General features: G+C 43.7%; 1 protein-coding gene across 2 annotated transcripts; it reads right to left on the bottom strand.

Moving 5' to 3' along the window:
- Nucleotides 1-926: 926 nt before the first annotated feature.
- LOC135386140 (U4/U6 small nuclear ribonucleoprotein Prp3-like) lies at nucleotides 927-24,326 on the bottom strand. 2 transcript variants are annotated; one of them, XM_064615901.1, is made up of 18 exons: nucleotides 24,267-24,326; nucleotides 23,544-23,689; nucleotides 23,341-23,447; nucleotides 23,152-23,253; nucleotides 20,721-20,780; nucleotides 20,420-20,643; nucleotides 19,355-19,445; nucleotides 16,626-16,723; nucleotides 16,436-16,523; nucleotides 16,224-16,325; nucleotides 8,787-8,845; nucleotides 7,664-7,758; nucleotides 5,589-5,732; nucleotides 2,670-2,769; nucleotides 2,344-2,457; nucleotides 1,452-1,651; nucleotides 1,302-1,348; nucleotides 927-1,181 (listed from the first exon to the last, which is right to left on the bottom strand). In XM_064615901.1, exons 2-18 carry the CDS (start codon nucleotides 23,686-23,688, stop codon nucleotides 1,026-1,028), a joined length of 1,932 nt encoding a protein of 643 aa, XP_064471971.1. In that variant the 5' UTR covers nucleotide 23,689; nucleotides 24,267-24,326; the 3' UTR covers nucleotides 927-1,025. The 2 variants fall into 2 exon arrangements, with proteins under 2 accessions (XP_064471971.1, XP_064471972.1); XM_064615902.1 differs by having other exon boundaries at nucleotides 20,420-20,619.
- Between the last annotated feature and the right edge of the window lie 2,291 nt (nucleotides 24,327-26,617).

Here is a 26,617-nt window from a genome sequence, read left to right as displayed (position 1 = left end):
ACCTTAATCAAGCCACCCACGTCTTCGTCCGCCGGGACTCTGTGCGCTCCAGCTTGCAGCCTCCCTATGACGGCCCCTACAGGGTCATCTCGCGAGCCGCGAAGTTTTTCCGCCTCGATCTTCCACGGGGACCTGACACTGTGGCCATCGACAGGCTTAAGCCCGCATTCCTGGAGTCTGCACCTCTGGTATCGCCCGACCCGCCCTACCTACGTCCGTGTTCAGCTCCTGTCTCCAGCATTCCTTCCCCTCCACGTCGGGTGCATTGGGCGCCGCAGCTCGCACACTACGAGCCGCCCGCCGCCTCGGGTCCGGCTCCTGTACTCCTTGGCCTCGGCGCCCGACCTTTCCGCCAACCTCGGCCCTCCTCGCCAGCCTTGTCATCCACCACGGGGGGGAGCCCTGTAGCAGCAGCGTCATAATCATCACCAGCACCGCCATCGGTTACGCGCAGCACTGCGCGTGACCCGAGCTTTTGTTTTCGGTTCATCGCCATTAACCGTCATTAAAACCCATCAACCTCAGTAGAGCCTGGTCGCCTCATTTCTCGCTCTACACACCCGTCTGTGTCAACACTGTCCATGCCTTCGTGGATTATCAGTGGAAGGTCACGATCCCGCAAAAAAAAAGAGAGAGAGATTAGGAAAAGACCTAATAGACAAGAGGAGAAACAAAAACACCCGATAACACCCGAAGGCACAATTATCGCCCGATTTCTCCCCGAATTACAGATTTAAAAAATAGCGCCCGATTTTTACTCCCCGAATCTGAGAAAGGCATTTAACCCGAAAAAGTCACTCCCTAACTGTAAATCATGCCGGACACGCGTAATTGGACGGTTCTGTCGCTACAAAATATTCTGACAAAATGTTGACAAAATATTCTGTATGCTATCGCATGTAATTCATTAAGGAGAGTACCGGTCATAGTTTTTGTAACAACTGTAATCGTGGGAATGAAATCTGAAGGCAATGTATGTACAGAAAATGTTTGCCACGTTCTTCACCTGACACATCAAATGTAATTCACTGTGCATCGTCGGCCATTTCCAGGATGGTAGAGCTGTACGCCAAGTCCCAATAATGCTCCACACCGTGCTTCTTGAAGTGCTCCCTTGCAAAGCTCTCTGTGGGGCAAATCTTGAATTTCATCTCGCCAAAACTACGAGACTTTACCGTTCCCTGGAGAATGACAAATATTACTGCAAACCAACACTAAATGCGAGACACACAGTAATGGGTGATCTGCTCTAATGCCATGTACAGAAAGCGCAATTTTTCATGCATGTTGAGTGAACTCACCTCCCAAACTAGCACACAACGATTGTCTACTTTTTCACCATTTTCAGCTGTAAAGCAGAAGAGCACAGTTTCAGTTCAGGGACCTTTCCAAGTCCCATGTATTACTCTGTGCATGCAAGAGTTAAATGCTCCCCCAATGACAATACATACTTCCATCAGCAGAGGCCTGGTCTTCGGACCACTTGATACGATTCAACATCAGACGTCGATATTTCTTCTGCTGTTTAGGTCCCCCTTCCACAACTATGATGTTGACATTCTTGTACAGCACCACACAACCAGTCAAGAACAACTGCTTGGCATTCATCTCCACTTTGAATTTCTTTGACTGATTCGTGAGATTCAATACCCTGCAAGAAAGCACACAATGTGCATTTAGCATCATCCATATAGTACAACAGGGCCATTCCATGCCAAATGATCCAGAGGTGCTGCTCGACCGCCCCTAGAATTTTATGTGGATTTTTTTGGTGGTTCCTTATGACTCAGAAAGCAACAGAACATTGGTCTTTTCTAACAATATTGAAATTTATGGAGTACAGAGCCTCTCAATGATGCAGTGCTTGGCGAAAACCGTTTTAAGCAGCCATTACGGCCCACGTAAGCCACGGAGCATGTTAGAAAGCGTCTTATCTGATAGGGTAGAGTTCATTTTACCCTATGTAAGCAATTTTCACCACCGCACTTGACAGGCTCGATGCTTGTGGCATGCACGAAGTTTGCAAAGTTTGTGCAAGTTTACAAATTTTTTTTGCAAAGTAAAATTCTGGAATTTCTTCCTCAAAAGTTTTTGTCGAATAGCCCCCATGTTGTACTTTAAGCACAAAAATGCGGACTTGAATATATCCTGCAAGTTGGCTTCGCCTTATGTCCTCCCCATTCCTCATCCCCGGTCAAAAAGCATAACACCCAAAAAACACAATGGTCTACGAATACACCGCTTGAACAAAGGCACTCACGTCTAAACGTGGGCTCACTACACTGAAGCTGATCATTCCAACATTTATTTGTTTTTCATGAAAGGAGAAGGGAAAGTACTTGCCTATACACTGAAACATGGACACCACGTGTAGTGTCTTCTTTCAGCTTCTTCACCTTTTTCTCTCTTCTCTGTTCCACTGTTAACTTTCGTGATGCGTTTGCCTCCTCATGTGCCCTGTAGAAGTTTGGAGTGTCGTGGACTTAGTGTGTGTACTATACTGTAACACTGCACAGTGCAGAACAGATTATATATATATATATTTATATATATTTATATATATATATTGGGGTTTGTAATAAGGGATAATAAGGGCACAAAGGTAAGCTCTACCGATGAATATCAATACTTGCACACTACCAAGGGTATTATGTAAAAGTGATCCTTACCTCTGTCTCTTGACCATCTGTTCTCTGACATGCGCTTCAATTTTGGTAGGGTCTTGTACTTGCTGCGTTCCGAGGACTCTCATGAGGTTGGACATCCGAACTGCGGAGTTAGTTGGTCATGATTCATCAGCGATGCATGTATTGCCTTTTTAACAAACTGTCTTACAAGCAGGGCACGCTTGAGCAAGCATCAGAGTAAAAGAGAACCAAAATTCAAGCACTACACAAATTCGAACTCAGGGATATGTTTTCTCCACACTACATAAATGCCGATATATGCATTATAGGAGCAGAGAAAGATATTGCCAATGAAAACTGACCTATAAATGGTATTGTAACATATATATATTGCATTAAAAAAAAAAAAAGAAGACTCAGTACTAATCTGGGACCGCACCACCAAAAGCAGTAGAACCGCATCAGATGTGGACAGTAATACACATACTCATATACATAATAAGATATATAATATGATAAAGATACATAATATGTTGATGAGCAAATTGAGGAGGTAAGAGCTTAAGGTAAGGTCTTGTGTTGTCCTCTTCTTCTTGTGTGTTCCTCAAACTAAAGGAAATGTTACCTCTTCATACATAATACTTCCCAGAAACCAGTATTACAACACTAATACATACTACTTTGATTTTGAGGTATCACAATACATAATACTAGTGCTTCTCTGTATTACACAACTACAGTGAAACCCGTGTATAACGATATCGGTGGTTATTTCTAATTTAATCCTTATTCGAGGGATATCACTACGGGAGGGCTGACCTAGGTCAGCGCCATCCTATGGAAGTCGAGTGCTTCGGGTTATACCGCGAGCGACGCTAATGATGGATGCTACGAAAGAGGGTGGAAATACAGTACAATCTCGATGATACGATCATGGATTATACAAATTATTTTCCAGTCCCGACCGGAATGCCTATTCCTTCAATGCATTAGAGTTCGGATGATACAAACGCGTTATCTTGCCTTTACGGATGACACGAATGAGCCGAGGATGCAAGAGGTTGTTCCCCTGTGACACGCGAGCGTGTGAGCAATGCTGCTCCTTCTTTCGAAAAACAAGGGAGATCCTCACCATCTTCACCACGAACTCCCTTACATCATGTTGCGCAATGTAGGCAACGACTCTCCCTTTGGTGATGGTGGTGGTGGAGATAAGATAACAGGGCCCAGATCGTTATCACCTTATCTCTGTTTTGACCTTTTTATCCTCCTCACAACGATGCGCGATATCCCACGGGCTTAGGAAAAGAGCGACCACAACACGTGGAGGGAACGTATCGGGACAACTTCCCGCAACATTACGCGTCACCATTCCGGAAGTCGGCCTCACTAGAGTCACTAAATAAGCTTCGCTTCAGAGTATGAACACTGAGTTCCAAGAGGGAGCATGCGCCATCTCGTTTCTGCGCCACGCGCACTTTAGCGAACGATGTCATCTATCGTGCGCGGGTCAAATGTTCCTTTCTCTTGCAAGCAGCTCATCAAGGTTGCCGGCCTTGAGCTCACCTTGATATCCTCGGGACACTCTGGTGGACGATACATGGATTATCGCACGACAATCATACACCCTTCTCTACCCCACAGCGAGCATTATGTTCCCCGTCTCTGATCCTCAGCTGGGGACGGTACCGGTGTGGTGCGGAAACAAGATGGCGCTCCTGCTCTCCCTTGGACCTCAGTGTCGATACTCTGAAGCGAAGCTTATTTAGTGACCCTATAGGCTTCACCTAACGCCTACATGCTTTAGAACACTATCGCGTGACTCGTGGGTGGAGAGCACGAACTGGACCTTTTCAATCCTCTCGCGAATTTGGGCAGCACTGGCCAAAAACGGCGACACAAAAGCGTTACGATTGACCTCTTTCACTGAGAGTAATGGAAAATGAACAGTCACTGTCTATTTTCTTGCCTCAATTTTTATTTTGGTTTAATTCTTTTGATACAAATTTCGGATGATACAAACTTTTTTCCGCTACCCCGCGAGCAAAAGTGCGAGGGTACATCCTCCTGACGTTCTGTTCACGCAGTGCCCCACAATTCGCGGAAGGGTGCAACGCCGGACAGAGCGCTGCCAAAGTTGGTCAGCGAGAATGAGGGCGTCGGATATCATTGTACGACTAGTAGTACATTGATACATGATTTGGGGGTTCTCAAGAAATAAAAAGCGGAAATACGCACAATTCATGCACTCCTTACTGGGACCGTCATTGTCCAATTACGTTTTTACTTGAACGCGTCACATTTGAATATGTTCTCGAAAGTACGGTCCTCTAGTGCATGCCTATTCGGGTTTAGAGAAAGGCTGGCACATAAGAATAGCTTCTCCACTCTGATGGGATAACATTGATCAGTTTCTTGATTTCATTAAGTCTGGATGATAAAAAATGGACCAGCCAAAATTGTGTGGTCGTCCACCAATTCAACCACCTATAAGAGTTGGCTGAATTGGAAGCACTGTTTCAGACGACAAAGTCCTCGTAAATGGCACGACCCATCAACAGGGGTGCTCGACTAGAAGGAATGCAGGAGAACCTCCAGGAACCCCTCGCCCTGAGGTCACTCTCTTTGGGAGAATTTGGGGTAAGGGAATTTGGGCTGTTTGTACCAGAAGCTTTGTGCGACACAGTAAAAGTACTGATAAAGTGTGCCAGTGTGACTCTGTAGGTCAGACTAATGAAATCTCAGCGTGTATTACACTTTCTAGATTCTAGAGTATTATAATGGCGCATGCCATCAGCCTTAATTGCTGGTCACATCATGAATAGGCAACTATTTATCATATATGCTGCAATTTACCATAGTTTTTGCTCGTTTCAGAAAGGCTTTCAATAAAACAAATAATTACCGTATAAAAGTTGGAGACAGACTGTTACAAATACTGTAACTTATTAACTACACCACCTTTTGGTTCTGGTGGAGGGTCTAAGCCCAGACGAATTTTCTCCTGCTTTTCCTTCCATGCCTCACGCCTATTTTGGCGACGCAGCTTCTTCCGCTCCTTTTTGGTCAGGTAAACAGGGAGCAGTACAGGTTTTGTTGTTGCAGCTGAAAAGAAATAATGTGGTACATTCTAAACCAAGATCACTGAGTTTGAGGAGGTCACAGAATATTTGTTTTGAGTATGTTTTTCAAGCGACACACCGTATGCATAGGGTTCTTCGTTTTCGGGGTAAACCCAATTTTTCGCAATTCTGTATGTAAGCAGGTCAGGGTGAAACACTCGTAAATATGTAGCGTCTTACATTTTGTACTCTGTCAGGGTCAGTGTGTTGCAATCAAGATACAATAAAAAGAAAGGTTGTTTCCGAAGTGACTCATCTTGGCAGCTTGATTCACGTGATTTTAGTTTCACCCGAAAACTGTCGATAAAAAAAGCATGTGACGGAAAACACCCAATTTCTCCCAGAATTTGCGTTTGAAAAAAAAAATCAATCAATTTTTACCCCAAATTTCAAAAATAATAAAACCCGAAAATGAAGAACCCTGTGCATGCACTGTATGTGCAGTACATCCAGAAAACAGTGATACAAACTTAAGGATGTGAAATAAATGGAATGCTACTGCAGTCGTTTTCATGCAACCTGTCTAGAAACCAAATAGATTTCATTTTGTTTCTACTCAGATTGATTAGACACCTCATAAAAAGTCACAAATATTCAAATTGTATATTAATGTCTTAGCAGCAGCATAAATTTATCTCGCAAACAATCTTTTCACTGTGTTCAAACTGGTTCTGAACCCCAACAGATAGCCTCACTGGACACGGTAAATCTTACTGCACCTTCTTACCACACCCACAGAGCGTTGATCACGGGTGATTGACGGTTTGCGAACCGTGCTACTTAGCCTCCAAACCAGATATGGACAAGTGGTGACATTTGGTGGATACTATAAACAATACAGAATGAGTTTTTTTTTAAACTTTTAGCTTTTCCTCATGGTGGTGATTTATGAAGCGAGGCTCTGTGCCAAGGAGGCAGTTTGGAGATGTTATCTTGGTCGTGACCTCGCGTTCCTGCTGCAGACCTTTTTTGCAAATGCGCAATACATGCATTTGAAGCATATTTGGTTTGATTTCGTTTATTAGAATGCAAGTAATAACTCTGAAGGTATTGGATAATCAGATTTTTGCCCTGAATGTATGGACGTGTATAACTTGTACTACTGCTATTCTTCCTGTCTCAAAACTAACCGGGAGGAATAGAAAAGCGGCGAAATACCAAAATGTGTTATAAGAACAGCAAAGCTGAGCATGAAATGAAAGTTTTCTGCACAAATTATGGTGTTCGTTTCTGTTTTGCTCCTTCAATTAACTCTGTCACTCAGTTAGATGAACAACACGAGTGTTGACGTATTTTCCACAACCCAGAGTGTTGATATCTGCACACATTATTTCTGACAGCATCTGCCACATTTTGTATATTTTGGAACTTGATTTTTTTTTTTTTTTCAAGATACAGGCACTGCTGCCTGCACTGATTTTTTTGTGTTCCAAAACTAATTTAGGAATACATGGATAGCTTTGTTTCTGAAACTTACATCATTCGATAGGGCATTCATTTGGCTACATTCTCCTATATAGCAACGTATTTTGAAGGGGTACTATCAGCCACAAAAAATATATTTGTCAAGCCACCCAAAAATGGCCATTTTTGAGGCGATAAGGAAAGAGTTAATGTATAGCAGGAACTTTAAAATGCAATAATTGATGACTAACACCTTTTCACTGCTTCTATTGTTTGCTCAATGAAGGAGATAGTGTGTCCCCAGCAGGACATGTTTCCCCGCTTTAACTGCTACTGCCAACAGAATTTGATCATGTCATGTGTAAGTAGCTCAACACACTACATCTGTTACAAATTTTGCCTTTGCACTTGTCTGACATAACAGTTTTACTGAGTGATGAACTAGCTTACTTCGCTCCACTACTCCATCAGATATGCGAAATTCTGGTACGAAGTAACTGTGACACTTACTTGGAGCTTTCATCTGTATGGGATGTTCCACAAGGTTGGTGACACCTTCCAACAGGTCTTCAAAGTTAGCAGTACTGCTCAGCACACTGTCATAACTGCAAGACACACAATCTCGACAGACTGTTAACAGTGTCCATGATATCCATGTCAGGTTACGACCCACACAAAGAAATGTTGTATAATACAATACATTCCCTGCGTAAGCACATGTGGAGACGTTCTAGCACGACAATTCCTCTACAAAGGAAGACTGGCTGGGACAAACAGACGAATGAACAGGTACAGTGTGAAAGCAAAATAGTGAATATGACAATCACAATGCAGATTAACACTGCCAGTTACCTATTTACATAATCAGTATAGATCAGTGTCCACTTTTGAGATAGGAACACTTCTCAAGTACCTTCGATAAACTTGTGGGGGGGGGGGCTCTTCACAACCTAGGTGTGACATCTTGTACAGTTTGGCATTGGTTCTCCCGAGATGGGAGAGAGATATAGACGTGCGTAGAGTGCTGAAATGTCTCTTTCGTAGTGAAATACGATGCATACTGCAGGTAGACATCTACAGGGGAGCTTTCACAAATCAAATGTGGAGAGACTGTAGCTTCAGAGTTTGTGGTGCACCTTCACACAGTCCCCATATGTCCCGTTGCTATCACTTTGTTCTGTACTAGTATAGTTTCCAAAAACGAAAACTGCCCAATGGGTCAGTCCTGGCATTTGAATGAGAAAAATTTACACCCTGAAGAACATGCAACGTGCTTGGTGCTTCACGCAGCCACGAAAATGTTTGGGACAAAGACAACTTTTCTGTTGTTTACATTGGCAGCTGCTGATCACAAAAACCTTATCTACTTAAAGTTAGGGTTGTATTCATTGAGTGTAGCAGACAACAAAATATATATGCTGTTAATGAATTCTCCACAATGCACTTACGCAAGAACATGTATACATCTTCTAGCTGCGCAAGTGCCATTTTCATGCATGAGAAAGTAACTTATAAAGGCCACGAAAAACAGCAGTATGAGACACGAAGGACAGTTGAAAAACAAGATCCAGATTCTTGCAACCATGGAGTCAGGGCCAGGGCACACGTGTGGGGCATCCCAGGCTAGCCTTACCTTTCACCTTTGATGATGAATGTATCCCACCATTCTACATCAGGGACCTCTCCCTCTTTCTGTGCAAAGGAAGGAAGGACAGTGGCATGTTAACGAGGATTAAGGATCTACATCCTCTATGGTAAATAAGCCTGAGCACTGGGCCAACGATGAAGACAACACGACAAGATGGCTCAAAAAGTACCATGGAGTTCGTCCGCCAGCCTGCCTGCATGTATGCTGCTTTATCGATCTATGTCCTACGTGTTCACCCATGATAGTGTTGACAGAGGCTTCTTTAGACAACAAGTTAAACAGCTGTCAGCTGCCAGTCATGGCTATAATTTGTCTTGCAAGATGTAACTCAGCTATGAACGCTTTACCCCATACACAACTGAGATCACCCACAAACTTTGACCTTGTTACAGTTACAGTGGAATCTCTTTAAACGGAGCTACAAAATCTGTTGTGTTTATCAGGAGTTCCAGTTACTGAGCTGTGTGTGAGATGCTAAATGGTGCAATTTCCGGGAGTGCAGAAGCTGCAAGCGGTCTTTATGCATATTACTGCATCAAAGACAAGGAATAAACGCACAATTTTCAATTTTATTCCAGTCCTCATTGAGATGTTCCACCTCCACACGAACAATTGGCCCATTCATTGGGATATTCTGACTTTGGGCATGCTTTATCCACAGTAGCAAGCATTTTTCAAGCACTTCGTAGTCACCCAGGCAAAGTTTTTCCCCTTGCGGTCCAAATCGTGAAGCACTAAACGGATCACGCAGCTTGTCCTTTTCGCTACGAGTTCTTGTTAGCGTACTTTTCGTTATCGCAAGCACCGTTTTTGTGTAGCAACCACTCTCAAAATTGTTGATAACTTTGATCTTGCTTTGAAGATCAAGAGCATGATGCACGCTTCCGCGGTGCCAATGGCATTTACTACTGTTAGCGTACTACTCCTAATCATGGTCGTACCGGAAGCGGAGAGCTGAAGCTGCGATGACGCTTTGAAATGTTCAGTCAGTTCCGTTTTTTGTTCCGCTGACCCAGGGGTGTAAAAAGTTTCGTTCCGTTTCACAGAAAAATTTTTGCATTGCACAAATCCAAATCCAAACAACCTTGCAGCTATTGTTCCGTTAAAACAGTAATTCCTTGCAAGCGATTTCCATTTAGTGAGATTCCACTGTACCTTGAAAATGTTCTTGTGTTGGTGATAGTGTGTGCAACATAAACAAAATACGATCAGAGTATTAAGAAGATGAACAATGTTGATGTGCTTAGCTCCAAATTTGTTGGCTCATATCAGGTCCTCAAGTATTGCAAATATGCTCAGTCTTGTGGCAACAACGAAGCAATAATTTATAAACTATATGCCCTCAAGCTTCCCGCGTGGAATTCATATCAACTTCACCTGCAATAGCAGATTTCCGAACTAATTAATCAGTGCTGAATTTCAAGCGGATAACAATGAATGGTGAAGAGGTAAAAATGAATTTAGCGTAGAGAATTGAAGTTGGCACCTGTACAGCTTCCTATCACAAACTTGATACACAAGTATTCAGACCATCTGTTACGAAAAAATACTTTTCTTTGAATAGAGTATAGTGTTTTATAGTGTTTTTTGTCTGCTTCCGCTTGAGGTCCCTACAGGAACTGACTGTGTGGAACAAATTATCAGAGCACAATAACCTTTGTGTCAAGAAAACTCATAAAAATGCTTCTGGCTGTGTTCTTCAGAAAGTTTCCTAGAGGTTCTCATATGTTTTCCTTTATAATTGTATATTTTTATGTTCTGCAAAAGTTTTATATATCAGATTTCACTGTGTGAAAACCAGCATTTTGACAGTATTTACTAAGGAGCCGATGGTATCAAGTGCCAGCACAAACATAAAAATATGAAAGTATGGCTGCTTCCCTTTTAGCAGGGCATATGATTCTATAATATCTGTGGTTACATTGTATATTTTGTAATTCATCTGAATTAAAATTTATTGTCTTCAAAACAGCTCTGTACAGTAATATATCAAATAACGACAGTGACGTGTAAGGACACAGTGTTGACACATTACTAACCATGGCTGCTCGTTAAAATTGCAACAAGCTGTGCTGGGTACATGGTGCATGTCTTTTCAGACACAAATCCCTTGAAAATTTCCTTTTCATAGCAGAGCCTTGATGCTCTGCATCAAGGATGCATGTGCTACAATCCAGATATTGATCTGAAAGTTCAAGATTTGCTTTCTTCTCAGTCTGTGTTATTGTAGCTGAACTCTTGACATTTTTTGTGTTCCAAAAATTAACATTACAACGACAGTTTAGCTAGTAAAAGGCTTGTGCACCAATATGCTGTGATATGTGAGTGATAGAGAGAAGAGAATGTGTTATACTATATTATTCCATTACTTCTTGTGGTTTGCTAGGCAGCTGTACATAAAATTTGTTGCAGGTCCTTGAATGGATACTTCTTTTCAGGTTTTCGAAATGGACCAGATAAAAATGCTGTTTCAAAATGCGTGAAAAGAGGGCGCCACATCAAGAACGCAAGAGATAAGACAGATACACTGCACACCGCAATGCAATAGGGCCATATCTGGTAGTACCCAAAAATATGTTGCCCTAGCATCATAATTATCACTTCAACATCTCGAAGCACACAGCTACAAAACAGAATTATTGCCAGCACTCAATATATTATCAACTACCAGTTTCATTCTGTTAATAATAGGGATTGCGATAAAAAGAAACACAGCTTATCTCTGGCTATGAATTATTTTTTTTAATCAAAGGAGCTAAAGAAATACTGCTGCTGAACCATTTTTTCTTTAACTGGACCACAAATCAGAAGGACAAAAAATCTAATTTTGACATCCTAAGCAGCAGCGCATGGAAATGATGCAGACAGGAAACAAATTTGCAAAGTTACGAACACCAACTGAACACGCTTTATTTTTAAACTCAATCCCGTTCTGATGTGCCAAGGTCCTACTGTAATATTTCACATGTACAAAATTGTCCCAGCAGCTGGGACTAATGTCAATTTGTACAGCTTGAACTGATTTCCAGCTTTAAAATAACCTGTTCAGTACAACGGCTTAGAACTGTCCAAAGGCCCTGCACATCTAAGAGCGCATCTGTCAAATATGCACACCATGCAACAATGGCTGGCAGAAAGACGCTGCAACAGAAGTTGTTCGAAAACTGTTTATGATTAACACAAGGAGGGCTAGCAATTGATAGTACCTTTGAGCAAGGGAATTCAACTGCCTCAGTTGGCAAGTTGAGAATTTCCTCTGGAAAAGGCAAGCAAACATGACAGAAAGGCGAACCAGAAGTATGGTCTCTCGCGCTTTGTTCCTCTAATTCGTCTTAGCTAAAGGCTAGGCAGCTGTAGTTACATTAAGCAGTTAGCTTTAGTAATGTTGGAGGTACGTTATTTATTTTTTTGAGACAGTGAGCACAAGGCGATGATGACTATTATGTGTCCATCTCATCACAGCAAGCAAAGTTTCCATTAAGGTGCCTCAGCATGTAAAGCCCATGAAAAGTGAAATACATATATGGGTAATACAGTAGAATCTCGATGATACGAATCTCGCGGGGTCGCGGAAAAAATTCGTATCAAACGAATTAAACCAAAATAAAAATTGAGGCAAGAAAATAGACAGTGACTGTTCATTTTCCGTTACTGTCAATGAAAGAGGTCGTTTGTAACGCTTTTGTGCCTCCGTTTTTGGCCAATGCTGCTCAAATACGCGAGATGATTCAAAAGACTTAGCACGTGCTTTTCACCCGCGAGTCGCGCGACAATGGTCTAAAGCGAGCTTCTCCTAAAGCAAGCAGGCGTTAGGTGAAGCCGACTTGCGGAATGGTGACGCGTAATGTTGCCACAAGTTGTCCTGATATGTTCCCTCCACGTGTTCTGGGGTTCTGGTCGCTGTTTTCCGCCAGAGCGATGTCACACAGCTTCGCGGTTTATTGTTGCGAGGGGGGTAAAAAGGTCAAAACAGAGATAAGGTGGGCCGTTCAATCCCTTTGATCTTATCTCCACCATCACCACCAAAAGGAAGTCATTGCTTGCATTGCGCTACATGATGTAAGGGAGTTCGTGGTGAGGCTCGCCCTCCCTTTTCGAAAGACGCAGCAGCATGACTCACGCGCTCTCGCGTCACGGGGGAACGACCTCTGTCGCATCCTCGGCTCATTCGTATCATCCGTAAAGGCAAGATAACGCGTTCGTATCATCCGAACTCTAATACATGGGACGAATAGGCATTCCGGCCGGGACCGGAAAAGAATTCGTATCATCCGTGATCGTATCATCGAGGTTCTACTGTACCTATAGGCCCCTGGCGAAATCTGACATTATTTCGCGTGAGCTTGCAATACTTTTCCTGTGACGCTGGACATCGTAGTAACTGTCCACGTCGCGCCAGTAGTGTCCTTTGACCCAATCGGATTTCCGCGAAATTTCGAGCAAAATAAGGGATTCCGCGAAATTATGTGCCAAAACGAAGGATTCCGCGATGGATTCCAGATTCCGTGAAATTTTGCGGAATACCCGGAAAACCCGGGCCTTAGTAATATCTAACCAGTGCAACAGGGATGACACCTATAAAGTGCTATTTAAAAAAAAGGAAAAACATTCAAAGTGCAACGTGTTTCATCCCCCAGCATGCAGTCACTATTAATTGCTATCTGTTGGGGTACGGACTGCAGGAACGCTGTTGTAGCAGGGATGACGGGTTTACCTGTAACCTTTCATCCTTATTGTTACAGTATATATTCTCTCTGGAAAATTCTAATGCTATTCCAGAAGTGATAGTTACAGACTATGTGGCCCTAGAAAGGTCAGACTCACCCTGTAACATTTTGGAGAAAGTACACACACTTTAGAAGCACTCCACTTTTTTTTTCTTTTAATGCTACATGTCATTTCTTAACTAAATGTAATCCATGTACAGCTAGAAGCTCAAGGACTCATTGAAGTCCTTCAAGGACCTTTTAAGGCTTACCTGTCATTTTGTTTAGGATGTAAACAGTTTATGGCCAGGACTTCAATCTTTCACAAAAAATATTTTTATAGTCAAACCCGCGGATAGCGACATCGCGTATAACGATATCCCTCGTAAAACGATGGTTCATGATTTTACCGTCAAAATATACATTGTTTCTTCGGGAAACGACCAGTGTATAGCGATGGAGACCGCGGTTCCGAGTATTCGTACTACGATGTTGGATGCTGTCCCGTGCGCGTAACCCCGCGGCGATTTTCGCTGCGATAAGATACATAGCCCGCGATAGCATCTCATTTGCATTCCAGTGTCTGTCTATCCAGAGCATATACAATTTACTGAAATATAAGGTTGCCATCCTAATCTACAGATTATGCAACGGCATGATCTCAGATCATCTTATTTCAATCACACATCTTCAAAAACCTTATTCGCTGCGGTGCGAACCTGATATGCTACAGGTACCTCAACCTCGAACGAATTACGGGATTCATTCAATGAGTTATTTCGGATCCAATGTCTGGAATTCATTGCCGTCTCATATATGGTCCCTAACCTCTTTTCCCCATTTTAAGTATCAGTTACACAGTTTGTTACACTCCCAGCATAATACCCCATCATCAATGTAGATGTAACCATGTGATGAATTACATGATAACATATGATGTTTTGGTTAAAATTGTTTTTCTCAATAACTGTATAAGGCTCCTGTGCCCGCAAGGCTGCTCAATAACCTACCAGTCTGTTTATTGTCGGGTTACTCTCCCTGTGTTCTGTAGTAACTTATGAGTGTATTAGTTGTTGGGTAACTCCCCGTGTGTACTTTAGTTACTTATTAGTGTTTTAGTTGTCGGGTAACTCCCCATGTAGTGTTTTTTTAAGTCTTATATTGATTTAACAATATCTTAATCACAACTAAACTGTATCTTTTAGCTGTTAGTTCTTGAACTGTGCTGGGACTGTACTACAGGGCTTGCCCTCACAGTCCCGCTTTCTGTACATTTTACAATACTGACTAAATAAAGATTACGAGATTACGAAAAAAAAAAAACAGTAGAATCTCGATGCTACGAATCTCACGGGGTAGCGGAAAAAAATCGTATAATCCGAAATTCACATCAAAAGAATTTAACCAAAATAAAAATTGAGACAAGAAAATAGACAACGACTGTTCATTTTCCAATACTGTCAGTGGAAGCGTAGGTGGTAACGCTATTGTGTCTCCGTTATTGGCCAATGCTGCTCGAATTCGCGAGATGGTTCAAAAGTCCTAGCACGTGCACTCCGCCCGCGAGTCGCGCGACAGTGTTCTAAAGCTAGCTTCTCCTAAAGCACGCAGGCGTTAGGTGAAGCCGACTTGCGGAATGGTGACGTGTAGTGTTGCCAGAAGTTGTCCTGCAATGACTCTGGTTCCATCCACGAGTTCTGATCGCTGTTTTCCCAAACCAGTGCGATGTCACACAGCTTCGCGTTTTTTTTAAGCATCTGTGTCTCTTTCTTTTGCTACACGCGGGGTGGAGCGCCACTTTTCGGGGACGCGCTATTTAGGTCAGCCCTCGTTTAACGATGTACCCCGTATAACGATGGAATTCGCGATTACCGTCACTATCGTTGTACGCGGGTTTCACTGTATGCGGCACGGATATCACACCACGGAATACATGGGTACTGTGCAATAATGATCTGTTCACAAATGTGATTGAGGATGCCTGAATGTTAAAGATCATAGGTTAGAAACGAATGTCAATGAATACAACTGAATACATTTTTCGCACCTGTGGTATCTGTTACCGATTTCCATTGCAATGAGTGCTAACCCCTATGTTTTCGAAAGTATATCTGAGGGAACAAATGCAAGTGGTTATAACAGATTATTTTCTACCCCGAGATGTTTTGGTACTTACCTGATAATAAGTACATGTCAAACCTCAATATAGAGAAACGCTATACAACGAAATTCGCGGTACAGCAAAATAATTTTTATTCCCTGCCGCAACTGGCTGCCACATTTTGTCAGGCTTGATACAATGAAATATTGGGCACAACGAAAGAAATCCCCTTTAATCCACACTCCACACATCACTAACTACATTCCACTTTATTTGAATAAAACTTCAGTCCCCGTTGAGTTTGGAATAATGCTGCTGCACCGTATTTATAAGCAATGCGGTTGGACACGTCAAAAACAAGATGAGATTAGACACGCAACACTGTAGCGGAAAGTGCAACTAAATATTTCACGTTTCATGGGGCATCCTGAACTACAGCAAAAAGAGTTTGTGGGACATGTGACTGATGGCTCATAAATGCATCATCGAAACAAGATCGTCAGAGCTCTATCGGCGCTATGGTCTGCCTTCCAACGTAAATTTGTCCCTGCTTTTACTGTTCGAAACAAGTTCCTTAGTGTCCATTACAGACAAGAGCAAAAGGACGCTACTTACAACTTCCTTCTTCGGAACCATGAGGGCAATCTTGGTAGCACAAGAAATGCCCGTCTTTTTTGCAGCCTGAGCGATTTCTTGCTGCAGCTTCTCTAACTTGGCCTGAGAACACAGCATAAAATGTATGAGTACAGACACGACACTATGACAGGCAGGAAGAATAACTGATTCTTGAGCATCAGGCATAAAAAGAAAAAAAAGCGCAAACTAACCTTCGTCCGTAATTTTTGTGCCAGCTGTTCGTACTTCCCCTTCTCGTGAAATTTGAAAAGCTTTTTTCCTCTTGCAGCAGGTTTCGCACTACAAAAAAAAAAGTGGAACATTTAAAGCTTTCTATGGCTCTGTCACTGAACCAAAAGGAGCCGAAAATAGAACGCGCATGTAAGAGTCCGTTGTACATACTTGACTCGTTGATCGAAGAACTTCTGCTCAACAATTTCGTCGCTCCCTTTTTCCTGGTGGATTTTGAACTGTTCTCTCTTCTGGGCTCTGATATTAGCCTAGAGGCGGAAAAGTAGGAATCAGCTCCTTTGTCTTAGCGCAAAGAGATGCCACATTGTGAAAATATGCAATTATGTACTTTGCATTTTATTTCATCCATCATTCAATCCAATGCTTCGTAACAATACAAAATTTAAGATGTGGATCATTACTGCAAATTGAAATTGATAACACATATGTGACTTTCCATGCCAACTGCATCGTCACCAATAGGCGCAAAGCTAAGCAAAAGGTAGTGGTGGTAGCCCAATATTTCCGAGCGGTCTGCCTGCCAGTGTGGCGTCATGTCGCTCTGGGGGATCGTGCATCGTGGGCTGACTTCGCAGGGAACTGTGCTGACATTTGTCTTAAAGCGTCTCAGGAAAACCCAGGTAAAGGGCAAAATGCAGCTTCCTTGACATAGTGTTGACCACTAATACACTGCCAGTTTGACACAGGGTTTGAGTGCAGGTCCGCCTTTGTAAAATTTAATTACTAATTTAACAATCTGCAGTAATAGAGCACATTTTTAAACAGACCAAACTCCTAGGCACATTTATGAAGTTTCTTAGTGATCAGAAGGCAATGCTGATACAGGCTCTTTCAGTTAGGGTGGCAGCTGATTTTGATGCAAGTACAGTATACTGATAGCATGTGAATGCATACCAAAAGCACAAATAAAGGCATAATTCCTTCACAGTTTGCATAAACATAGCCTTCGTTTTAAAGGAGCAAGGAAGTGACATCTAGCATTACTTGAAACACTACTCCGTTCATCAAACAGTTACCATCAGAAGCCACCATGTGCAGTATTTGCACTGTACAGTGTCTCATCACTGCTCAATTAAATTTACAAAAAATATCATGAAAAAGGCATGAGCGGCATGGTGCAACCTTGGAAGCACTGTCTGATATACTATGTAACTACAGTAGACTTCCGTTAATACGACTTCCGATAATTCGTTTTTCCGCTTAATTCGATCGAATTCGAAGGTCCCGTCAAATGCCCATGTGTGTCTATTGATAAAAAAGTTTGTTATTTCGAACGTGAAAGCAGTGTGCATCGTATAATCCGATCGATGCGTCCGCGAACCAGGCTCCCGCGTTGCTCCCGCGTTGCACCGCGCATAGGAACACAAAGTTCGCCCTAAAGCTCAGGTGGTAGATTGAGACGGAACAGTACCGATCCGTTCCAACAACCGCGAGTTTTTGTGCACCATACGCTATCGTAGTTGCGTACGTAAGCGGTAGTGTTGGCGGTTCTGGGGACGCGCAATGCATAGAGTTTCGCGCAATGTGCAGAACAGGTCCCCCAAGGTCACCATTTTCCCATGTACCGTAATTTCACGCGTATAAGCCGCACCGCAGATAAGCCGCAGGACGCGTTTTTTGGGACGTTTTGAAAATTTTCTGGCAGATAAGCCGCACCCGCAGATAAGCCGCGGGCAATACGAGACGACTGATTTGTGCGACAAAGGAGACCATAGAGAAGGCCATAAACCCTGTGGTCCATACTCCGGGATCGGCACAGTGTACAACAGAGGAGGTCAGTTCTGGAGTTCTACCAAGATCGGATTGTGCCCTTGTCGGGTGTTTTTCGTGGACTGATGGGTCCGTGATCTTCCAGAAGACGTGAATCACTGTCACCACTTTCCTTAAAGCTGCTTGGGGAATGCACCAGGAAGATCAATCTACTCGAATATGGACCCGTTCCTGTTACGCACTGTTCGTGCATCGGCAGGGCAGTGCTGTTAAAATCGGCGTATGGGGAAAATACCAGGAAAAAATAGTCATCAGATAAGCCGCACCGGTGGATAAGCCGCAGGGCGCCCGTGAGAAAAAAAAATCGCGCATAAGCCGCGGCTAATACGCGTGAAAATACGGTATTTGTTCCTATCCCGATGCGTGCAATGCCGGAGGCCGCCCTTAGATACCCCATAGTTACCAGACGTTGGCTTGCGTTGGACTGTAGCGCGCTAAAGATCCAGTTGAAGCACAATCCAAGCCAGGCCAAGTCACCGAAGGAGAAATGGACGACTGTGCCTGCAGCGCCTGGTACGACAGGTACGCTATGTGATGCATGCAGCCGTGCACTAGATCCTTCCGATCGCTTAACACGTTTAAAAACGGGACCATAAAGTGAAACACGACACAGAAAGTTGTTATACGCGTTTTATTTGGACATATAAAGAGTAGATTCATTCGCAGAAACAACAAAAAAATTTTGCCGCTAAACTTAGCGCGCTGAAGTGATCCGGAACGGCAACCGTGGGGTATTTAGTGGCGGCCTTCTTCGTTGCACGCTTTTCCGAGGTGTGCCAAACACCGACGGATGCCACGTATTGTGCACTCGAGGTCTGGCGTTACATACCCTTGAGTGCCAAATAGTTCAATTTTTATTTAATTTAATATTATTTATTTAATTTATTTGAACCAAGAACTTTTTTTTTTTGTTTTTGGTTCCATTCTGGTTCGCACAAAAACATTATTTTTGTTCGCTCCAGAACCCTGCCGCCAGCGCAATAGGCCGCAGGCAAACTGCTCCTTTAAAGCCCCCTTACAGAAATTTTGCCACAAGTCCAGAATGAGCTGGTCGGCAGCTTATCTGCAGTGCAGTTAACATGAGTGAAATCATGGTGATAAATTCTTACCTTTAGAGTGGGAGTATGGTGCGCCAGTTGAATTTCTTTGCCCGACAGATCAACAGTCCTTCCTTCGGCGTTCAGAATGAGTGGCGTAGGCCTGGCAGGAAAAACACAATCAGAAATCACATTTACAATTCAATAAGAAGGAGTACTAGTTTACTCCTGAAACAAAAATATCAACATTTCACTTGTGATTTACGTACTAACTATATTTACGAAGCAATGCCTATGACAGCATGCTGTTCGGGAACCATCTTGCTGGAAACACATTCCCTCGAAGGGTCACTCACTGTTAAATTCGCTATCTTTACACTGGATTTGAAATTCGATACATTATCTCTAGAGCCTGAAGTTTACCGAGAAATATTTTTTTCTAAATTCGGGGGGTAAAAATCGGGTAAATAAACATGTGCACTAAATTTATGCGAAAACTTCCATTACGCTAAAATCGGGGAGAAATCGGGCTCAGTTATTCAAACTAACTGTAGCAGTTTGGTACAAACGGTGATGCAACTACATTTTTCTGCCAAACAAGTAAGATGGTGCATACCTACAGACATCCCAGAGAGGGCAATTTGCTGGGTAAAAATCGGATTTCATCCTAAAGAGGCAACCTTCAGTTCGGGGTGCAAATTTGGGGAAGAATCGGGTAAAACCCCAAAACTTCAGGCTCTAATTATCTCGGCCTGCTAATTACGGAAAATGCAGGTTTGATAACAGAGGAAGGAGTTGAGTTGAGTTGATAAGAAAAGAAAAAAAATGGAGAAACAGGCAGCCATTACAAGAGCCAGATATTCCAGATCACTTAGGAAAACAAAAAATGGCTAACTACAATAAAAACAATGGGCTACGAAGACACTCGGTAAGTCACTAACATGCACAGGAATGAATTGATATTAACCTTGCCTTGAGTTTGAGGGGAAAAACACAGGACGAACACAGGACGAGATGAACAAACTCAAGGCAATGTTAATATCAATTCAACACCAGCTAGCTTGCCTGCTCCTGCTATGTTCACAGGAATGAAGTCCCAAAGAGTACACTTAGAGTACACAATGTAAGTTTACACACATGGTAGCTTGAGGTGGCACAACCATGCCTCCTTGCAGCTGTGCTCCGGGGGCCATTCCCAATCCTGGCCGCGAAGCCAGCTTGGCCTGTATCTGGGCAGTCAGTTCAGCAATGCGACCCTTGTTGTCTCCAACTCCGCCAAATGCGGGGGTTGCTCCAAATCCGATACCAGCCAAACCCATCGGCCGTGCAACTGGAACCTGGGGGGTTTGCGGTGTCACAGCCTGCTTGCAAAATAGTCGTCTAGCTACCGTTACAAGCACTTTGAACCGAGGTCATGGGTCAGAACAAGAGTACATACTCCAAGGGCCCGTTTTCTTTCTTCAATCATGCGCTGAGCATTTGCCATCATCTCCTTGATCTGGAGAGGAAAGTGTATGTGATGAATGCATCTCCAAGGACAACTGTATTTGACGACATTTTAACGCTTTTTTTTTTTACCTAGAAAATCGGTCCCAAAAAATTGACTCGTATTATATGCGCTACCCAGGCACCGCAATCGCGTTTCGCAGGCTGCTCGCCCTCAGCATTTCCAATCTGCCCCTCCCAGCTCCGAAGTGATTTGTCTCCAGCACTGCGTCACGTGTAGGGTTGCCACCAGGCCGGTATTACACCGGCACGGCCGGTTATTTGCGCGCTCTGCCGGTTGCCAGTAGGAAGGTGATACCAGCAGCCTTTTGCCGGTATTTGTGGCTCAAGACCTTACATAAGGGCTTTTACGGGGTTTTTCCTTCAACATTCCACTACAGCTTGAATAAATCTGGAGCACAGACCTAACTCCGCAGTCTGCAGTCGTTTTCTTAGTTATTAATTATTATGATGATTCACTGTTATTATTATTATCATTGTTATTCACTACGTCTTGTGTTCGGAGGGGACAAGAGCAGTGGTTGTGCAAAGCTGTTGGTGGTTGTGTCGAGCCAGCTAGGACGTTCCTCACCCACTTTCCCTTTCCCACGAGCCTTTCCTCCTTTCCCTCTATTCCACCTCCTCTCCCTCAGCCGGTATTTTTCACTCCGAAGGTGGCAACCCTAGTCATGTGACACAGAAGACCCCCCCCTCTTAGCAGCTGACACAGTGCTGACAGAGGGCAAAAGGAAAGTTTGTCGCTCTTTCGCATGCGTTGTGTTTGTGGGTGCTCATCTACTTTTGACACATGCACTGGCAAAACCAAAAGTGGCTTGAAAATATTGCCTGCACTGTGAAATTAAAACACAAGCACAATAGTGGAAGCTGAAGCTTCCAATAACATGTCTGCACTTAGCAAGTCGGCGTGAACGAGTCGAAAATTTGTCGTTGGCGTCAGCAACGGATGTCACTGTTCTTCTGTGCAACTACGCAGAAAGCCTTTCATTGTCCGAAGTCTGGAGTTCATCCAAAGATCGATCCTCGTTAGATAGTCCACGATCCCGACCATCCTCGTCAGACAAGCGATACTGACGTCGAAAACATTAGCAGCAAAGCAGCGAGTAGTCACGCGACGTTTTTGCTCAACAAATCATCTGGAAAGTGTTCGACTTCTGCCCAGAATCAAGAGTTTTAACTACTCCTGCATCACACTTGCGGGTTTGCAGTAGCTTTTCTACCGTGGGACACTAAAAATGTCACCTGGCATTACATGCAGTCAAATATGTTACTTAAAAGGCATATGTACACCAACTGCATCACTATCACAAATCGGGTTCTCGTCCTTTCGATGCATTCCACCATGGTCTTTGCCAAATGTTGCCAGACTGCAGTGCACAAGCACATGGGTCGCGAAGACGCCGGTGCCACCAAGCGTTGACATTGTGAAAAAATGCTTGTGCGTAAGGACCCTAGTGTCAACGCTTGGCGGCACAGAAGTCGTTGCGGGCCATGCGCTCGAGCATTACGGTTAAACCTGACGACCAGTGATGGCCAGTAGTTAACTACATGTAGTTAAACTACCTGATTGTAGTTAAAAAGTAGTTATCAACTACTTGCAGAAATGTAGTGGCAACTACTAGTTAAACTACTATTTTAAGTAGTTAACTAGAGTAGTTAGGTTACTGAAGGCGCCAACTACTTCCGATTTTTCCGCCAGCTTTACGGCACGATTGTGCTTCCGACTTTTACCTTGGGCTACTTGTTTGATGAGAACGGAGGTGCAGAGCAATTGTGTCGTGCATGCGTACTAAATCTTCACTCTTAATGCTTGTCTAGTGAAGCCTCATTTGATTTGCTGTCAAATAATTCTGCAACTTAGTTTATCGTGTAGGCACAGAAAGAATCTCGCCGCAAGCTTTGTATTTCATAACAGATATCTGAGCTTCTATGCAGCTAGCTAAGACTTCCAAAGTTTTCATGGTTTCCTAACAATTTCGATGTGGCTTTCAAACTCTATTCAAGACTATTCCTTTGTAGTTTATTTGTGATTCTCTATGTCTGACTATTGACAGCACTGAAGGGCTCTTTTCTTTTCAGGCAAATTCAACAGAAGAGGTGCACAGCTTAGGGCTGTGAACTTATGTCACTAAACACCAAGTGCACAAGTTTCTGAGGCTACATGACATAGGGACGTGGTGTCATACACTTAACCCTCGTGCATTTAGAATTAGAATTTTAGCTCGAACTTTCATACTATCCTACAGCGAGCAACAATTACGTAGCTCATCACGGTAAAAACCCGAAACAGGGGGACGTGATGAATTCTGGTCACTAGTTCGCTTGCTACCTAGCAATTATTGAACTACGTAGCTTTCTTCCTTCACCTGCATTGCTGTTAGTTGTCCAGGACTTGGTTGACCAGGCTGCGGAATAGATGCCTCCTCGGAAAAACGTGATTTTCGTCCATCTGACGATTCGTTCTCATCCTGTAACAAGAAAAGCTTACACTCATACATTTTCTTGCCAAGCCCACATCATTCTTTAGAAAACGCCTTCAGAAACGGACAAACTACCTTTGCTTTTCGTTTCCTGCTCTTTACTTTCAGGTCTTCAATGGCTTCGAAAAGCTTGTCCGATAACTTTCCGGCTTTCGTGTCATCCAGTAGTGATGACAACTTGTCTAGGTCATCAAGATTGTGCAGTGAATTTACATGCAACTATATCCCCATCCCCAACTGACTCAGTCATAGCTCATTAGTTAATAACAAGAATTCACCTGTAGTCTTCTTGCGGTCATAGCCGTTTGACAGGCAGCTCACTGCAGCTGTGACCAACGTCGGCTCACTGAAGCCTAGGAATTTCTCTACCGTTCTGTCGATCCAAGGTCTCAACTCCTCCACGTCTTTTTTGGACAACGCCATTCTGTGTAAACAGCAGGGAGTGAAAAAGAATACTCGTACCCCCTACATCCCCCCCCCCCCCAAATGTTCAGTAACACTCCCTTAACTTTTTCACCTGTGTACCCCCTACAGGGGGTGCCCTTGCGATTTGAGCTTTAGACATAAGTCGGTAACGATATGTTAAGCTGTACTGACGTAACTATAATATTGACCTCCCCAATTTTTTTCAAACACCCCTCCATGCTTGGGATTCTGGATAAACCACTGGTCGTACCAACGTCGGTACTCAGTGGAATGCTACAAGTTTTTCCAAGACCCACTGATGTCCCCCAGTGGGTTCAATGAAGCACAAAATTGACCGCTAACTTTGGATGAAAGCTTGCATCTCTGTCTACAATGTCTCTTAAGCTACGATGCAAGCACCTAAGCCGAAAGTTTGAACTTCACATGTGTTAACATTGGTTTTGTCGTCAGAAGTAATGCCGGTCCTTTTTTCTGTGAACGCTACACTGTATTAACACTTCGTGATTCATATGTATCCTCAGATACACCCAAAAATCCCATAAGTTTGCTGAATAAATAGGAAACGCGCAACTTACGTGCCGCAATCCAAGAAGCACAACAACTGTGATGCCGATAGCGATGGGGAGAGAGGAAGCCGAGAGAGGTTCGCGGGGAAAACGTTCCAGTCCGCGACACGATAGAAATTCCACCAACGTTACTCACATGCCCAAAATGTGCGATTGTTTTGCACGCGTTGTGTATAAACAATTTTCCAAAGGCTCAAGCAGTTCAAACAAAGGTTCTTCTATGCGCGAATTTCGTGTTTCGAATATATGTTGCGTCATGAAACACCGTGTCACCTGAAATAGACCTCTACCCGAGAAACGTCATCATGACGTTAGTAGACCGACTGAAAATGGACTGGCACCAGAATTGTTCCAGTTGAATCTGGATTGGTTCCAGTTGGATGTTTGATGGTCCCGGATGGTTCAGGGGCGGGTTTAAGGGTCTGTCATGGGGTGGGGGGGAATTTTGCTTTGCGGCACGATCATCCAGGAGATAAGGTTTTACATAGGGAACACAGTCGTATGGGGGGCGGTCCCCCCCCCCCCTTAAATCCGCCCCTGGAATGGTTCCAGCTGGGACCATCCACGTGGATGATCCCAGCTGGAATCCCAAGTTGGGGTGGCTGGTTCCACATTGGTGACATCAGTGGTACCATTCTGGTCTCAGATGGTTCTAGAAGTTCCAGCTGAAGCCTCACAGGTACCGTTTTGTTCCTAGAATGGTCAATTAACACACTTGAGATTCCTAGCTGGGCGGCTTCCCGCCGGCTTCCCCCTTTGGGATATCATCTTGTCCAGACTTGCCATATATCCTTCTAGTTTTGTTTGATCTATTAGTCTGATCTATTTTAGCACGTACATGATCTCTTATTGCTTTTTATCCAGGTGCGCGCGTCTGCCATAAAATATATGCTGTAACTTCAATTCGTGCACATTCTCATCTGAAGGTAGTATCATCACAAGTTACTCAATACCTGCTAAATGTCAAAAATACATCTCAACGACGACAAAAACTAAGCTAAATAATTAGAAGACAGAAAACGAAGAAAATGATTGCAGAGGCACGACGGCTGCAAATAGACCTCTACCCGCGAAACGTCATCATGACGTTGGTAGACAAACTGAAACCGAAACAAATCGGAATGGGAGGGCTGGGTTCCTCGAATGGGCACTTGTTCGCTGTCTCCTATTGAAAGAAAAGTAGGACCGAAGGTAGCGTCCCTTTCAGGGACCATTGTAATCCCCTCAAGGACGTGGCTTTCGGGCGCGACCTTGTTCGCCTCTAGCTTCGAGCTTAGTTCTACTAGGGCAGTCGCCCATACCTGGCAAAAGATACGGTTTTCGCTTGCCAGAGAAAAAAAGGCTTCCATGGACTACGGGGCAATGAACTCGTATAGTTGGTGGCGCGGGGTGAGGTTGGTATTCCCTTTCGCATTAACTCACTGTGTGGTGTGGTGTGTGGAGTGTGGTGCACTCTTGTTCCTCGGTGTAATTTATTTAACCCTTGACAACGAGACAACAAAAAAGAATACTTCGCGAGAGAAAATCGGCACTAAAATATGCAAAGAGAATTAAACGAACTGTCATCTCTGCTACACAGCGCAACGAATCTCCTGTTGCCACATCGACAGGTCCGCTGCCCAGTCTGGCATCTGAATAAGGCGACCTCCGGTGATATCGACCGCGGGACAGTGGTAGAAGAAAGATGAAAGTCACTGAAAAGGTTAGCCAGCTGTAGGACTCTCATGTTCGACAGTATAGTAGGACAGCAGTGCTGTACATCCTAGTTGTTCTGCTGGGTGAATCCGCCCTCTAGTCCATGCAGAGCTCGAGTGTGCTGAACGTTGCGGTTAGTTGGAGGCGCTGTCCAGAACCCTTATATTCAAGGGTAGGAAAGTTTCATCTCGAAGGGCACGTCTTATAAAAGGCCCTGTTGTTTGTTGTAGCCCAATCTACAAGTGCATGACAGCAGAAACAGGAGAAAAGCATTCCCGATAAAGAGCATTGTTCCTTCTCTTTCATGGTTTTCCCTCGCACACACTGCGTTGCGTTTTCATTTGATGTCCCGTACGCTACGTAGATATACAACAACTTCACAGGGGCGGATCCAGACCCTCAGTTGTGTGTGTGTGTGGGAGGGGTTCCTTTGTCGAAGCGCGCAGTGGGGGAAGAAGAGAGAGAAATCCAATGTATAAACTGACGTCTTAGGGGGGGATTCCCCCCCCCCTTGGATCTGCCACTGCATCTTCATCGGTCATATTAACCGTGACATAAATTATTGTATAAAACCCAGAAAGTGTAAGCAGCAGAGAAGATGATTCAAGTGACAGGGAACTGCCAAGCGAAGAAGAAGAGGAAGAGGTAAAAATTATTTAGGATAA

Source organism: Ornithodoros turicata, chromosome 2, assembly GCF_037126465.1.
Source record: "Ornithodoros turicata isolate Travis chromosome 2, ASM3712646v1, whole genome shotgun sequence".
NCBI classification, from domain to species: Eukaryota; Metazoa; Arthropoda; class Arachnida; order Ixodida; family Argasidae; genus Ornithodoros; species Ornithodoros turicata.
Note: the sequence above shows the minus strand (reverse complement) of the source record. Positions and strands in the feature narration are given on the sequence as shown.